This window comes from Homarus americanus, unplaced genomic scaffold (genome assembly GCF_018991925.1).
Source record: "Homarus americanus isolate GMGI-L3 unplaced genomic scaffold, GMGI_Hamer_2.0 scaffold32583, whole genome shotgun sequence".
In the NCBI taxonomy this organism is placed as follows: domain Eukaryota; kingdom Metazoa; phylum Arthropoda; class Malacostraca; order Decapoda; family Nephropidae; genus Homarus; species Homarus americanus.
Genome location: NW_024713129.1, coordinates 13,444,217 through 13,462,064, shown reverse-complemented (window position 1 = coordinate 13,462,064; position 17,848 = coordinate 13,444,217). Strand labels below are relative to the sequence as shown.

The following is a 17,848-nucleotide window of genomic DNA, read 5'->3' as shown; positions in this document are numbered from 1 at the left end:
GTTTTCTTTTATACCAGCTATTTCTCATGTACTGTATATAGAAACTAAGCGTTCATAACACACTTCAAAATAATAACAGTAATTGATATGTGGCAATTCAACCAAAGATAACCAACAAAGACAGTAGGGTCCTTCATTTAAATGCCAACATCATTTGGTGTTTAAAGTGATTGTTTTATGGGAATTTAATTAGTTACAGTACTTACAGAAAAACGCTAAAATTGCACCTTGGAAACCCTAGTTGGTGGTAATTAGCATTGAAAAAATTACATTAAAATAGTCCAAGCGTCATTCCAACCACAATTGAATTGTGGACCATAGTTTCAGGATCAGCAATGCTTACCGGGGGAAATAAATCCATATAGATATAGGACTTGCTACTGAAGCAATGACTGGCTTTATAGTGGATTTTGAGGCATGTTAAACTTTTGTGCTGCCTTTAGAAGCATTGTATTGTGGTAGAGTTCCGTAGTGAAATACAGAATGAGGTATAACTATACTACTGTACAACATTTATTGGAGATGGAGACGACTCTGCTTTTAAAGTCATCATGGAGCTAAATGACAAAAAAAGGTCCTACAATATGTTGCATGTTGACGAGTTAGTAGAAAAGGAGGGATACGTCAACCACATATCCAAGTGGCTGGGCACGAGACTCTGTAAATTGAAATTAGAGACAAAGTGAGTTATTCCCAAGTTATCTTGACATAAAAATTAAACAACATGCATATTTTTTGATGGATTTCATTCATCCCAAAAATTTTTTATCGAAGTTCAGGGAAACAAAATGGGTTCACAAGTATTTTATTTGGTCTTTTTGTTATATACAGTATATTTTAACACATAAAGTTGGGGTACAATATTTTACTGAAGAGAATCCATCAATAAATAAGCAAGTTATAGACAAAATAGTTACAAGAGACTTGCGATGATCTTAATTTAGATATGTAACATCAACTCATACAACATAAAGGGGAGTAATAAAAGATTAATACTTCATCAATGATTATTAAAATAACCAACAACTACAGTCTTGCTTAAACTAATTAAATAATGTACTGTACTAGAACAAGTGATTATTCAACATGAGAGTTATGAATGACTAGGATAACACAAGGCCATTATTAGTACAACTTCAACAGATGTTCATTTAACTTAGAAATACAGCACTACAATTTTACCAATATGCTGTAGAGTCTGGTGTTTACTAAGCTATAGTGTAGCAACATTTTTTTTATGATGTTCAAGGATCTAATCATGGTCAGTACATTTAATTACCAACATTCTCAGAAGAGTATGTGACCATGTAATGAGAACTATAACTTAACTCTATTGTATGTCCATCTGTATATAATAATAATAATAATTTCATTCACCCATTCTCTGTGTCTAAATTTAAAATCTTCTGCATACACAATCACTCAATCTGTCTTACCAACTGTACATCGTTTCCCCAGATCTACTCCCAGTCACATGGCTCATACTGTGTTAATCATTCTCCTACCATGGCCATTCTACCATAAACTACATAATCTCCCATCCATATCCTCATTCTGCCTACCTTCAGTCAATATCCCTCCCAGAAAATACATCTCTGCTTGTGTTAGTGGCCTGTACTTTATAACTACCGAACAGTATGGGTTGTGCTACGAAACAAACTTTACCAATATTGTACATAAGGGATCATATTTTATACTGTATTATACTCCTTAAACCCCTGGTAATTAAGTTATCTTCATGGCTGTACAGTACTATTATAAATTTGTTGGGAATTGTGCATGTGTTTAAAACAACTATAAATGTTTAATAGTCTGTTTAACCACTTGTGTACAAGGTCCCCTCTCTGCTGAATAAGTCTACTGTTGGCCAAATAAAATATTAAGAGCAGCATCCCTGTAGTGAAGGGCTTAAAGCTTCATTTCTTTGTAGTATGAAAAATAGATTAATACACATCATTGCCTTGAATGTTTGGGACAAATAACAAAATGCACTTGATATCACAGCAATAAATGTATGTCACTACTATACTCAACGTTTTGATGCTGTTTTTTCATATTATACATGGAAGCCTAAATTTTCTTTAAGTCAACTTACATTCTTGTTATATGCTGACTGAGATTCAAATGATTTATTCTTAAATGTCAATTCAGTTTGTTAAGGAAATAACATGCCATAAAACATAATGGGAAAATATTATATGCTTTAAAGTTACACAAACCTGACTGCTCTCTATGTATACAATGAATGGAGTCAACAATTTTACCTACCCTTAAGCTCACTAATCATTACCTAAGTGTGAACAGAAGTATCAGAATACACCATTTAAAGTAAAGTACTTTAATCTCAAACTTATTACCTACTCTTGTTTCAATTGAGGTTAGGTTAATTGTTATTATAATATAATTTTAAGACTTGGGTTTTATTTTTTCTTCAAAAACCCAGTTCTGAATTCCATTACTGTATGTCTTAGTGTTCCACTGAAGATTCCAGCTCGGATCACATGTGGGCTAAAGTCACACCAATCTAAATACAGGGTGTCCCAAAAAAATGTGCTCACTCTTTGACTGCCCATTACTCATATATTTTTTGTTTTGATTTAGGTGTTTATTGACATAGATACAAGTCTAATGAGTTAAATTAAAGAAAATAACATTATTTAGGGTTAGTCGCACCTGAAACAAAAACAAAAAATATAAGAGTAATGGGCAGTCAAAGAGTGAGCACATTTTTTTGGGACACCCTGTATTGTACTGTGTTATTTCTAAAATTATAGAAGTGGTTGTGTCACACAGAAGTGTGAAAAAAAAGGGAAATGGTCTTAAAGATCAACAATATGCCTACAAAGGTTTAAGCTATATAAGGGACCAAATTCAACAAAACTAGACAAACACAAGGCTGGGAAACTAAATTGTATTAGTACAGTATCTCAAAGTGAGAGATACATAAGAGATGCAAGTGGAAGACAATATTTCATACCACCATAGCAAATGGCATTGATAACACTCAGGGACAGACAAAAAGATTATCAACAGTGATCCTACATGTGAGACTTCTGTGCCTTAACCTTGTTTGAGTATTGAGAGAGAAATGAGCAGAGGTACACAATAGCTTTACATACTAATTATATAATTTTTTTATTGGGACATGTATGTCAAAATCTATATTTTATTGACTTCTAATGGTTTGTAACCACCTGGTAAAACTGTACCTGGTGATGCAAATACTTACCAGCATCAAACTGATACACTTCTGGCTCAGTTTATTGAAATTTCTACACAATAAAAATAAATACCCAAACGCTACCAGATTTACGACGTACAGTGCTTAACTGGTTGTAAACCTTGTTGAGCTTCAAGTCCATATCTCAGGCACTTCTACAAGATGATACACGTCTTGGACTAAAATAAAAAGATAAAGACAAAATTAGGAGCTTGATGGGCAGTGCTACAGGACAGTACAGTATTAGCCAAAAAAAATACACTTCTGAAATATTTTCTGCTGATATAAGAGATAATTTGTTAATGTTAATTGGGGCATCCTTACCAAAAATCAAGGTACAGGTATATCTGTATGTGCCTTCATTTCTACTACAAACAAATTTACATTTTGCATTCCAAAGGCAATGGACTGATAAAAATTTCCACAAGGAAATGTAACCTGCAGGAATACAGTATACAGTGGTCCCTCGGTTAATGAACGGTTCGATTAATGAAATTTCGGTTAACGAATTAGCTCCCATAAGGATTTTCAGTTCAATTAACGAACAAAACTTCTATTAACGAAATCCTTACGACAAACACGTTTTGTTGTGCGCATCAGCTGATAGGCTAGTCCGCCAATACAGTAATAGGTTCTATGTTTACATTCGTTTCCAGTGGAGTAAATATCAAAAAAGTTGTGCTCTTTTAATGTTTTTGCATTTTTATATTAAAATTATTAGTCATTTTAAAATTTTGTTAACATATTGATAATATATGCAGTACAGGGAACTAGTTTTTTGTGCACCCATCAGCCGCTTGACTCACATGCCAAAGCGTCTGTTTAACTTTGTTTACAGTGGAGGAACCATCGTGTTTGTTGGTCTCTTGAATACAGAGTATTTTTACTTTTTTACATAAAAATTATTGGTCATTCTGAAATTTAGTTAACATATTGAAAATATATAGCACAATGCAGTGTTGATTTAAATAAAATAATCCTTAATTGCAAACAGTGAACTTAAAATTTTATTGGTGAAATTACTGCATCAAGCATGGGTGAGAAAGATGATTCCCCTCAGTGTTCCTCTCCATAAAGGAGAGAGGATTTTCATGTTAGAGAATCTGTCAGTCCAGAGGTTCCTGACATTATTGTGGAAAGTGACTCGCCTTCCAAGAAGCATTAAAATGTTTCTCTTCTCCCTTCTCCTCCACCCCCACTTCCTTATCTTCTCCCTTCTCCTCCACCCCCCACTTCTAATTCCTATCATCATCATCATCAACCAACAACATTCTACAGACACACCTCAAAGTAAGTATACTGTACTGCATTTTTTTTATACTTTGTATGTACTTTTCTGTGAGTTGGAACCAATTACCCAATATCCCATTGAAATAATAGATTCGGTTGACGAACGACTGTGTGGAATGAATTGTGTTCGTTAACCGAGGGACCACTGTATTAATTACTCTAGTGCTAAAAACCATTTGTCATGTACAGTACTTTATGATTCTACCCTAGCAAAGGTGTACTCAAGGTCTTAATAATGCTTGGTTTGATCTACTGTCAAAGCACTGTAAATGAAACAATGTAAATTTCAGCAATGGCAGTCTCTCAGTGTAATGTCTAGCCCACCATGAAGTGGATGCACTAACAATTTGTTACAGGTAAGCTACAACTAAGGTGAAAATTCACATTTTTTTTGTTTTTTTTACGGGGATTAGCCCACCCGGACACAGGTCACTGACCCACATCGGGGCCTGGGGGGCGAAAATGTTGTAATAATAATAATAATAGTAATAGTAATAATAATAATAATAATAATAATACGTAGTCATAATAATTCATAATAAATAAAATTTATGATAAAACAAACAAAATAAAATAATGATGATAATAATACAGTAACTGTAATAATAATATTAATAATAAAGAACTATAAATACAAAAATGAAAAAAAAAGATCAATAGTGAGAAACGATATATGTATGTTGTGTTGTCAATGGTAAGAGAAACAATTGAGACCCTGCAATTGTGTGTAAATGAGGCAGAAAGTCAGATCAGAAACCTGGGACTTGGTCACAATTTTCGTGATGCCATATAGCAGCAGGGTCTACCATTAGACAACACATTATGCTTCCAATATCTTCCCAGGCAGTAGTACCTCCCTGTTTTTGTAGCTGCCTACTACCTACCTACCTGTTTATGGCCAGGGGTTGTTCCTCTTGAGGGATTAGTCGCAGATTCCTCAGATGAAGCTGTAAAAGCCTCCATCACATCTCTTATTACTTCCCCAGATTCCTCATTATTTAGGTCTCCAATAGATTCTGAAAACAGTCACTTGTGTGTGTGTGTGTTTTGTTTATCACAATGTAAGAAATTACATTCACATATACAAGTTTATTTATAGCATCACAAGTAGGGGCTAAAATGGGAGGAGTTTAGAGACAAAGATAGCTGAAACACTACCTGCATTTTAACACTTTACCTATCACAAACAGCACAACACAATGAATAGATAAAAAGGGTTACCTAATTGAGCATCCTCCTCAAGTGGGTGATCATTGTTTGGTACTTCTGTAGTGGCAACTTCAACACCATCAGTCGAGTCCTCGGCCACAACTAAAATACTCTTAATGGCAGATGATGATTTCTTCCGTCCAAGACCACCAAAGAACCGGGCAAAACGACCACCTACGTTGGAAACATAACAACGGGGAGAAAAAAAATTAAAAATAGGATTCTCTTTCTCTCTATAATATTCACTTTCCAATTTTGGGGGAATGTATGTTCTAAGTTGAGAAGCCTTCTACACCTTTGTCTCTTTCATTCACCTCTTATGTCAGGTAGGGAATACAAATGATCTAGTCTAAAAGAGCATACTTTTTATTTCTGCTCATCATCTGGTCTGTCTAATTCTGAGGCCTTACTTGATCTGTCACAATTTCTTCAGTACTGTTAATTTATACCACCACAGAGACTTCCACTTCCCTTTAGTCACCATACAGGTACAGGACAAGGTGTTGCCATTATCCTCAATTACTAAATATTTTTTCCTGTCCTGTCTTTTGTAATTAGTTTGTACAGATTTAGGAGAGAAAGGAGTCTGGATGCAAGGGAAAAAATGTAAATAAGAGGTGACAAAAATGATGTGCTTGAGAGTACAGTACTGTACTGTTTTATTTGGAGTAAACCGACACAGCATGAGAAATACTGTACTGAAATTAAGACAAAATACATGGAAACAGTAGAAGTGTCAGACAGTATGGATACTGTAAAATAAAAGAGTGAGAAAAAGGTAGAGGGGAAGACCAAGGATGGGGTGAAGGAAGTGCAAGTACAGTAAAAGAAGTGAGGGCGGTGGAAAATCAGAAAAACAACAGTGTAAATGAGAGGAAAGTATGACGGTGAGTAGATTATGGGGAAGTTTTCAGAAGTTTGAGTAGAGAACAGCAGTTAAAAAATTAAAGGCTTGCAAGAAGAAAAGGACATTGGATGAAAAGGTACAATGGAAAAGAATGTTGGGAAAACCTTTTTTTTCTGGTGGAGGAAGTTTCTCTTTACTTTCCTGGCTGTGTTCCTCTTCCTCCTCACTCTCAACATCCAACACACCACTCTCATCTGTGCTGACTCCATTCTCCACAGTCTCCTGGTTGTCGTCAGTTACCTAAAGAATGTAGGCAGAAATGATAAGAGTCATTTCGTGATCCAATTTCATAGTTGAGGTGGAATCTAGCAAATTTGCTTAGCCAACAAGTCTAAGGGATTGTGTGGATGGAATCTTAAAACTGTATTCATGAAAGACTGATTATCATTAACTCTTATACTGTGCTGGATTCCAAAATTAAGCAAGTGGTATGCATGTACTATAAAAAGGTTGAGGGTTGGAAAGTTAAATGTGTTAAAAAATGTTGCATACAACCACATCCAGGGCACTGCCAAACTTAAGGGTTACTTCTCCCTCAACTTTCTATAAACATTTTGTAACCTTTTCTATTATACACATCTTCATAACCCTGTAGATCCACCAACATGGCTGTTTAGGTCATTACTCAGTCCTACAATTTCCCTTTCACCTAGCAATGACACTACCTGTAGCAACCCATGCCAGAACTTGTCCTTCCATTCCTCATCAGTGAGATGTATGCAGATACAACAGTCACTAGATTATTGTCTACCAGTAGCTATAAAATCATATTCTAGCATTCACCCTTCTCCACCCACTTTTCAGCATTCAAGATTCTACACCACCTGACCTAGAATCAATATCCTACCAGTAGATTTTATATCTGTTATTCTTACAAGCAGTAAACATTAAGCTTTCTACAGCTCCATACTTTGAGAAAATGACTAGCTATTTCCCACACCATTCACACTCCTGGCTCTGAAACCAACTTTTCTCGCATGAATTTGTACAGTGTAAAGGTAATTTTTGTTTAACAGGTTGTGGTGTCATAGTAAAGTTAGGTAATGACCAAAATATTGTCCCCCCCTCCCTCAAGCACACCCAGGTACTGGCATGCTAATGAACCTGATGCTGTAGCACAAGTAGACCCACTACGACCAGCTTCAGGAACACCCTTTCATGTGCAACATAGCACTAAAGCTGGCTGTAGTATTATATGGTTGATGATGGAACAGCCTGTTGGGGCACTAGCCCTGATTTTGAACTCCTGTAATGTTAATTGGAATTTCCAGCCAGTGAAATACTCATTTGGTACCCTCTGTACAGCCCAGCTCAGAAAATACAGCAGCAACCAGAGGAAAAACATGGCTTTGGTGTACCGGTTGTCAATAGGCATGTTGGAGTAAGCTTTTACAGCTACATGTCCTTCCTATCACCAATTCACAGAGTGGGAACAGCTGGCAAGGCAGGGTTCCAACTCCCTGAGGTGATCAAGGAATACTAGGCTACCCACATAAACAATATTAATCATCCACAAACAAATCTTAATTTAGAGATCATCATTAACATATATAGCATTACTTACACATGAGTTTGGATCATTAACAGCTTGAGATTCCTCAGCTAGCTGTGCTGGACCTTCAGTATCAGGTACTGTCGGGAGCACTGTGTGTTTGATTGGTGGTAACCCAACAGATTTTAATGGAGGTAGAACACCCTGAAAAACAATATGCTTACTATTAATTTTATTTACTATCTACATACCGGTACTGTACACCTAAATCCTCCGTGTCAACTGTACAAGCAAATCGCAGAGGCACATAAAACATTCTCACTGCATGATCTCCAAACAACCAAGTATTAACTACCTAACTAACAGTAATCCTCAAAATACCATGAGTAGAATCTTATATTGGGTTCTTACCAAAACAACTTAGCTGCTGCATATCTCATCAACATCAAATACAGTACAAAAAGTCCAATAAGGTTAAAAATATTTACTAAAGACATCCTGCAGAATAATGCATCTCTCACATAACCTGCACCACTGCTATTAGCCTACTGTATAAACTAAGGTTTATGACAAGAATATGGGCTAACTCTGTCCACATATTATTATATTAAATAAATAGTAGAAGTAAGGAACTATGAAAAAGATGATGTAGCAGGATACAAGTACTGTACAGCATTCATAGAAAAATACAATACTGTCAGTCTGATGGAAAGTAATAATAATCTGTGAAGCCTTCAAGTGACACTCAAAATAACCAGCAACAGGAGATATAATACGATAAATGCTGGAGGTTTTGCTGAAGTTTACTCGGTTATGGTTGGAAGAAGTCTAGGGAGTTGCAGCCTTTATTGGTGGTAAGAGGCCCTTTCTCTTCACGTGAAAGGAAAGTTGTATGCATCTAGCGTGATATGTGTGATGTTGTTTGGAAGTTAGATGTAATGTCTTCAAGAAGTGAATAAAATCCTTGGGCTCTGTTTTAAAGTACAGTATTTGATCTGGAAAGAAATGCTGAATTAAAAATCTTCAAGAATTTTTTACAAATCAGCAAGTTCTTGTAAGGCCTTCTGACCCTAAATGGCAAGAGTACAGACATGTTATGATTCCTCCGCAAATAGAATCGATTACAATTATGTATGATTACCTTGCAAGTCCATAATTACGCTTCCTTCAAAAACAAAGTACAGTATTACCCCGCTTTACGCGATTTCACTTTCCGCGATTTCTCATTTACGAGGTGCCTCGCCAGAACTTTCACTTTCACTTTCCGCGGTTCATCTACCCATATACGCGCAGAGTGTCTGGCTCGACGCTATTTTTAGATTCGACCCTCCCGCCTGCTCCCGCCTGGGCAAGCCGCGCGGTAAGGTTGCGCAGTGCATGTCCCTGTTGCGTTATCAGTGACGTCATATGACGTATCGGACTGTGATTGGCCATGCATCCTTACCTCCCTCCGCTGCTAGCTGTAATTGGTTTAAAGTAATATGACGTGTTCACCCGCGGGAGGGAGGGAAGACGACGCTTGACCTAACTGCGGCAGTTTCATCCCTCCAGGCCACACCGTGTATACGTGCATCCATTGTTCTGTGAAATGGCTTCCGCTGGACCACCGCCACCAGAGAGAAACCTTTCCTTACCTGGACCCAGCCGCCCGAAGCCAAAGAAGATACGACGTTCCCTAAGCTACGAAGTGAAATACCAGATAATTCAAGAATTGGAGAAAGGAACATGTCAAGCTGATCTCGCGCGCCAGCATGGAGTCAACGAATCTACGATTCGTACTATTAAGAAGGATGCAGTCAAGATCAAAGAGCACATGAGAATCACAAAGTCTGCAGGTGCCTCAATGATCAAGTATTGCCAGAACAAGGTGCTGCTAAAGGTGGAAAATTTGCTGGCGAGTTATTTGATTCAGGAGCGACGCAACATGGCAGTGGACACGCGATCTGTTCAAGAGTACGCACGTGAACTGTACGCAGCAGTGTCACGTAAGATGGGAATTGCAGAGCCCAAACCCTTCAATGCTTCCTCTGGTTGGCTGCATAGGTTTAAGAGGAGGAACAATATCACCAACATCAACATTGGTGGTGAAGAAGCGAGTGCTAACCGTGTGGCGGCTAGAGATTTTCCTCCGTTCTTACGTGAGGTTATGGAGGAAGGGCAGTTCACTGACGACCAGGTGTTCGGAAGTTGCAGAAGGAGCGCATCACTGTCCTCCTTACCACCAATGCCTCCGGTACCTGTAAACCAAAGTTATCGGTGATTCACACAGCCCGCAAGCCGCACGCCTACAAGAACGTGGACATGAGCAAGATTAATGTCCACTGGCTGACCGCACGCAAGGCGTGGATGTTCTCTGCTCTGTCACTCTCCTGGTTTGATGACTGTTTCATTCCCGACGTGAAGAAATTCTGCGAGCAACAAAATGTTCCATTCAAGATTTTGTTGCTCCTTGACAACACACCAGGACACTCGCCCCTACTTATGGATCGTCACCCCAACATAAAAGTGGTCTTCCTTCCTCCCAACACTACATCACTAATCCAGCCCATGGACCAGGAGTTGATCTGCAATGTTAAAGCTGCATACTCGGCAAAGAAATTCAAGCTCCTGAACGACTGTACCAAAACCAAGGATGAGTTGCGTAAGCTGGTTGACACCGATAGCGAGAGCAAAAGCGACGAGGACAAGGAACAAGAGGTGGTGACTCAAGAAGTTCTCGTCAAACAGTTTTGGAAAAAATTTAACGTCAAACAAGCTGTAGACTTCTTGGTGGAGGCATGGGATCAGCTGTCTATAGCTACGATTCGTCACGCATGGAGGCATGTGTTGTATGACATACCAGGTGAGAGGCGGAGTCAACCTGTGACTGGTGAGGTTCAGTCTGTGACAGTGGCATTGGACCTTTCAAAAGAGAAGCTGCGCACAGTATTACAGCTGAAGGCTTCTCCGAGACCACCAACGAAGACATCCTGGAGGTGATCAGAGATCCTGAAATGACTGCCGACGAGATGTTGGAAGATGATCACGTCAGTGAAGAGGAAGGTGGTGCATCAATCCCAGAACACAAATTAACACATAGTAATATTAAGGGTGCCATCGAGTGTGCAGAGAAATTAAAGCTCTTCCTTTCCAACGACCCTGACGATGACCGCTATGAAGTCTTCCATACCCGGCTGGTGCAGGCTATGGAGCCGTACGTCAAGGTGTATCAAGACAACATCAACACTAGCCGTCAAAAAAGCATTACCGAGTTCTTCGCCCGCAACCCATCACAGCCAGCCAGAGCCAGTGATAGTGACAGTGAAAGTGACTTTGAGGGATTTGTCAGGGAAGCCCTGACAACTATAACTGATAGTGATGGTGATGCACCTAGTAATGGTGATTCACCTGAGGGCCAGTAATCTGCCCTCTGCCTCGGAACCAGCCTCCATCCCCGTATGCCGACCCATCTCTTCTACTAACGAATGTGTTACACCCAACCTTTAGTTTTCCTAACCTAACCTTTATTTTTCCTAACTTAACCTTAATTTTCCTAACCTAACCTCTTCTATATTAATTGTGTGTGCATACCATCATAAAGTTAAGATAATATTTTTATTACAACATAGTTGTGTGTCGTCAAAAAGTGGAGTTTGGGGGTCGGGCCAATCTCTATTGGAATTAATCCCATATGTTCTGTTGTTCACTTTACGCGGTACCCTGTGGGTTCAATTGACCGCGTAAATCGGGGTACTACTGTAATCGATTACAATTACATTAAATATGTTTTCACGATTCCTAGGATTCCAAATTAGGTAAACAAAAGTAAACAACATATAATTACAATCATGAAAGGTATTTAATGCTAGATAATAGTGAATACCTGTATTAAATGCTGTACTACAATTTTTTTTTTTAAAAGTCAAATATATTATGAAAAATTCTCGTATTATATTTATGAGTTATCGAGAACATATTAAAAAAAATTGGTAACTAGTTATTGAAGATTTTACTCTCAAAATCACAGCACATATTTCCAAATTCTCGCAAATTTTTTTACATAATTCTTAAGGGATTGTAATTAATTACAGTAACATTTTTTTCAATTCAAATAAATGACCAGCAAAGTCATATATCAACCTAACAAAATTGAATACCTTCACTTAAATTATTTATTAAATTTAATGAACATCAGGCTGTGGAACTTTGCATTGAACAGGCAGCAGCATTCTGGACCAAACACCTTCCCTGCCATGCTGAACAACCTCTCCACTGGTGCTGAGGTGGCTGGTGTCCCCCCCTTGGTGTGCTATAATTGTTTGGCAACATTACTTTAATAGTTTCCTAATTCTGGTGTGTAAACTTAAATTCAGCTGCATAATGCTGTCAGAGAATATATACTGTAGGGAGTACAGACATAACAGGTGTTTCATAACAAAGAAATGTCCATGGATCAATAGAGTTATAAAAGAGTATTACATGGCCCAACTCTGGATATAAAATAGTGTAGTACAAGGTATTAGTTAAACTTATAGATGTATGTATTTAGTGTACAGTCTCACCCAAAAGTTCATTGACTCTCCCAGCCAGCTATTGCTGCACTGCCTGCTTCAGATGTATGAACTTGAGTCTGCTACTTCGAACCTTTAGCTTCATTCGTATCGGTTTCATGTTCTAGTTGGTACTGAGACAGTTTCAAACATCTGAAGCAGGCAGTGCAGCAATAGCTGGCTGGGATCAATAAACTTTTGGGTGAGACTGTACAACTAAATATTGAGGTCTATAGTTTGAAGTTATGAGAGCAATGTAATGCAAACTGTAGTGCATAAAATATGTACATTGTATGTGTGTACTTGTAAACACATGCATCACCTTCAATACTCACACTGTGAACACTGTTACAATGGTGCATGCATGCCTATCACATCACTCTTTGAAATTTCATAAGTGGCTTAAAAGCTGAACTTCACAACAAATAGAATCATTCAAAATAAACCTGACAAACTTTTGAATCCAATACTGTAGGAATAGGACCAGGCTGGACCTGCAGATAAAGCAATAAACCAGTTACATTAAAACCTCCTATAAACTAAGCTTGAATTTCAGTTATCTAAAATATCAATTTAATCCTTTTTTCTTTGCTTTACAACAAATTCAAAGATAAAGCTACTATGCTAAGATGTAATAGAGGCAGTAATTTATTAACCCTTTTAGTCCTATAGCCACAAAACTATCTTTCTGGTTTTAAATAAAAATATTGCAGAATACTTGCACCTTTCAACACTCTCTCTGGGAAACTTTTGGACAGTTGCCAGGCCTGGAAGCTCCAATAACATGTCCCTGAATACGAATTTGCAACTTTCTATTTACAGCAGGTACCTACTTTGCTGCTAAGTGAACAGGGACCAAGGGGACTAGGAAGAGTGTCCAAACAACTTCCGCCGGCCCGGGAATCGAACCCGTGACATTTTGCTTGCAAGGCAAGAGCAGTACCGCTCTACCACCAGCGCCCCCTAACCAAGATTAAGTCGATTTATTTTGTTTTATAGCTTTTACCATTATGTTTAATTAATTTACAAGGCCAATTTACTCTTTTATTTTTCAAAAATCTTTGGCTGGAAGGGACATAAACAGACTGGGCATAGGTCTAAAAGGGTCAACTCATATGTACTCTAGTCATATACAGTACTGTACAAATAAATTTTAGTTAACCATCATATTTATATCTAAACAATACTACTGTACTAGTCTCTGTATTTGCCTATACTATACCTTGTGCTACTGGTAAATACCCTCTTACCAAAGGTTCCAGTAGAGATAATAAACTATTATAAATAAAAAGTTCTACAGATAATTTGTGCAATTTCCTCTTGGAACAACAAAGATATTTATACAAATTACTATTTTCATCATCATCCACACTAATATACACCATATACAGTACTCATGCTTAAATCTGCACTCGCTTTAAAAGCACGCACGCACACTGGACTACCCGTTTGTCCACAACCACCCACTTATATCACTTGCCCATTTGTATTCAAACAAAATTGACAGAACATATATCTATAATAACATTGATAGCCAAAGAAACATTGAGAGATGAACCAAAAGAGAGAGAACACGAACGTACATCTGTGACTCTGCGTCGTGCCCGAGCCATACTACTGATAGAATGATGGACTGGGTAACTGTTCTCCTCCCCAGCGGACTCTTCCTCATTGGAGCGCCTATAACCCAGAACCATTGTGTGGCAGCCTCCACAGCCAACCTGGGGTAATACACACATTATCAATTGGTTATAAAATGACTACTGACACAACAAACTAAATATGAATTCATCAGATAAGGGAGTTCTTGTTTGTGCACACATTATGTAAGTGAAAAATACAAAAGGGGTTGTCATATATACAGTAAGTAAATTATTAAAAAGTGAACAGACAAGTGTATATGGAAATCACCTTGATTTATATTACACCTAAAAATGTCACTGCCAACCAAGGGGTAAAATAATTAGATTAATGGATAGATACACACACATATACTAAATATACAACTTTATGTATAACTATGGGTAACCTTGTTTGTACTGTATAACTGAATGAGAGTAACTGACAGTTTAATAATGATGGCACACGAATAAGTTCATGTGTGAATGAAAAGGTGCTCACCAAAACAACAGTGATGTGACGTAAACGACGGACAGTCACTGGAATGAACTGCGAGGAAAAGTTTTCCTCTCCCTGACACAGCTTGCCATGGCGTCCACACCCCCAAGTCAGCAGGTACCCATCATCTGAAACACACAATGCTTCTATTAAGAACATGACCACCAAGATTCAAATTAATTTAAAGTCACCTACTCTCACTCATGTCATGCAGTACCCCATACTTAAAAATACAGAATAGCCATGTTGATATTACAAGGCCATGAGTGTGTTCCAACATGCATCAAACAACTTTACTCCTACCACTATGCAAAGCTTGCTGTTTAATTTCTACCTGGAAGATCTTTTTCGCATTACAGTCTTCTTTGCATGCTATAAATACCCAAAGCTTCTAAAGGTTCATTCATGTTATTTTCACCTAATAAACTCCATAAATGTAGCTAAAATTTTTCTCTTCCCTTCTTCAAAACTTTCTCCAAAACCTGCTCAAGTGTAAGAATCTGATCTACACAACTTTCATCCTTACAGTCAACTTCTTTTCTCAATCTAATTTCAGTTCAGCATTGATTCAAGAGATAAGAACAATCAATTTACAAAAACAAGAGAGAACTAAGGCATTCATTAAGTCAATTCTTAAAACACTGGCTGAATAAAAAGATACAAAATACTTGAATTAATGAAGGAGATAATATTGAGCTTTTTTTTTCATAAATGATAACCAAAACAAGAGACAAACATATTCAGCATACTTTATGATGCCTTCACTTTGTAACCAAGTTGGACAAAATATCACCTAGATAAACATTTCAAAAGTCCTTAACTTCCCTATAATATGGAATAAACTGTTGAAATTGAAAGCCCTTAGCTAACCAGAAACCAAAACTGGCAATACTAAATAATAGTAACATATTTGTCTCATAGGTTATGCACCACAGGAGAATTTTGTTTTCTTCTTCAGGCAAAACTCATAACAAATCAATTAAGATTGCAGAGAAATTAGTACGAGAGGTAAGAGTCAGTTTAATATTAATAAATGGAAAGTTAGATACTTTACACCAATCGGCTGCAAAGGAATTTAATCAACAACAGCCACATCAAATACTGTAGATTTATTAGTCCCAGCCATTACTGTACAATGTACTTGGGTAACTTATGGAGAGAATCGAGTCATTTTTTAGAATTAATCCTTCCTTTTTGTTTTGATTCTCACCTGAAATTCTAGAACATTACTCAAAATTTCTTCACCAATCCTGGTACTGTAATCATTATCAAATAGAGAAGGCTACTGTACTCCACATTAAGATTACTGATCTACATGCTTCTTTAACTGTGCACAAAAGGGCACAATAATGACAGATACAAAGATCTTCAGATACACACATACATATTGTATATAAAATATAAAGAAATATTGTATACAAAAGAAAATTTGAGTAAAATTTTCATACAGAAATAATTAGGCATACCTGTAATGGCAGATGAGTGATTATCACCAGCAGAAATAGCCACAATAGCACCAGTGTTCGTCTCAACGACTTCTTGTGGCTGCCAGCACTGCAGTTCCCCTCCACCTTGCCCAAGCTCTCCACTACTGCCTGACCCGCATGAATACACTGTTCCACCCTCTGTAGCACATTATACAGTAATCATAAATACAGTAGATAAATGTATATGTGCCGATATATATCTTCACAATTAAATCATTATACTATACAGGCAGTCCTCGCTATGTGAAAGGAATGCATTCCAAGGAAATGGTGCTCAGTGAAAATTCTCCTATATTTTCTCATAGCCATAGAGTTATAAATGGAGGATGTGTTCTTGGGGCAGCATTAATTACTAGATGACTTTACTGTAAGAAAGATTGTCATAATATTTCTTTTAATTAGTTAAGAAATGCTGAGGAAACCATTAAGAAAGTTTATTAGTAGCCTATATGAGGAATAAAATTAACTGATGCTGCATCTAGTAGACAGGTATTGCAGTAGATGGGGTGGAGGAGAGGGTATAGATACTCAGAAAACAGCAGTGTGTGAATATTAATGGAGATTATAGTGTTAAATAATTTATAGGGATGGACATGCTGCTGATGGAAGTTTGCCGGGTTCTGTGAACTGACAAAAGCGAACCAGTAGGAAATTTTGGGGCCATGTTGTGGATTAGCATGCAGAAACCATCTGTAACTGTAGTTAGAGAGAATGTATAACAGTAAATGATGGGGTCAATGTTGTTCTTGATTTCAGCCACCCTACACATGAGAACAAAGGTTTGCAAGAGTGAAAAAAGTGCAAATTTTAACAAAATGACTTGCAAAAAATTATTGAAAAAACAAGCACAACTTTACATACACATGAATAATTCAACAGACAATCATTTCCATTTACCTTCCATTTATAGCCTTTCCTTTTTATTTATGCAAGTTTAAGTGTTACATGTACACCCAATAATTTTTGTTCGAGCAGGGATTATGCAAGCACTTAAGGCATGCTGCCCTACTGCAGGCATATAGTGTATAAGCAGCCATAACTGATCAAGTTAGTCAAATTAAGGCATATCACACAAAAGATATACAATACTGTACAGTATATTATCAAAACATGCTTGTAAAATTTCCAGAATGGCACTGGCTGATATCAATGCCAAAAAATAACTAAAGTCTGCTTTGTACAGTACTACAGTCCCCTGTACAATAAAATTAAAATTTTCTGTACATCTATGAAAATTTCCAGTTGTGTTACCAGGTACACCATCTGACCATCGTAAACATGAACTTATCTCTCCCATTTATTGCTTCTGGCCCTCATATCATTTCTGTACCATGAATTGATGACTCCTTCAAAAGTTTTCAGAACCCTGGACTCGCATATTTTTAAATATTGTCCAAAATACTAAAGGACACTGTTGAAAACCTTATTCCAGTACTCCAAATCTATGCAAATGTGATCAAGAACATTTAAACATACCTCTCTAACAGTAGGCATAGTTGTGTTGGTGCTGAACAAACTGTGCAAGTAGAAAAAGCAAACACAAATTGGTTAAGAGATGTATACAATATGTATCACATAATTAAAATAACAGATGAA

General features: G+C 37.3%; 1 protein-coding gene across 3 annotated transcripts in view; it reads right to left on the bottom strand.

Moving 5' to 3' along the window:
* Window positions 1–995: 995 nt before the first annotated feature.
* Window positions 996–17,848, bottom strand: part of LOC121867575 (X-linked retinitis pigmentosa GTPase regulator-like) — a 33,779-nt gene continuing 16,926 nt past the window's right edge. For 2 of the 3 annotated variants that reach the window (XM_042367586.1, XM_042367605.1), the window contains 9 exons: window positions 16,232–16,390; window positions 14,769–14,893; window positions 14,231–14,368; window positions 13,103–13,141; window positions 8,191–8,322; window positions 6,731–6,866; window positions 5,732–5,893; window positions 5,399–5,526; window positions 996–3,399 (listed from right to left, as the gene is read on the bottom strand). In XM_042367586.1, the coding sequence (XP_042223520.1) occupies window positions 3,376–3,399; window positions 5,399–5,526; window positions 5,732–5,893; window positions 6,731–6,866; window positions 8,191–8,322; window positions 13,103–13,141; window positions 14,231–14,368; window positions 14,769–14,893; window positions 16,232–16,390 (1,043 nt within the window). In that variant the 3' untranslated portion in view covers window positions 996–3,375. The remainder of the gene's footprint in view (window positions 3,400–5,398; window positions 5,527–5,731; window positions 5,894–6,730; window positions 6,867–8,190; window positions 8,323–13,102; window positions 13,142–14,230; window positions 14,369–14,768; window positions 14,894–16,231; window positions 16,391–17,848) is intronic. The other variant, XM_042367596.1, reaches the window with a different exon arrangement.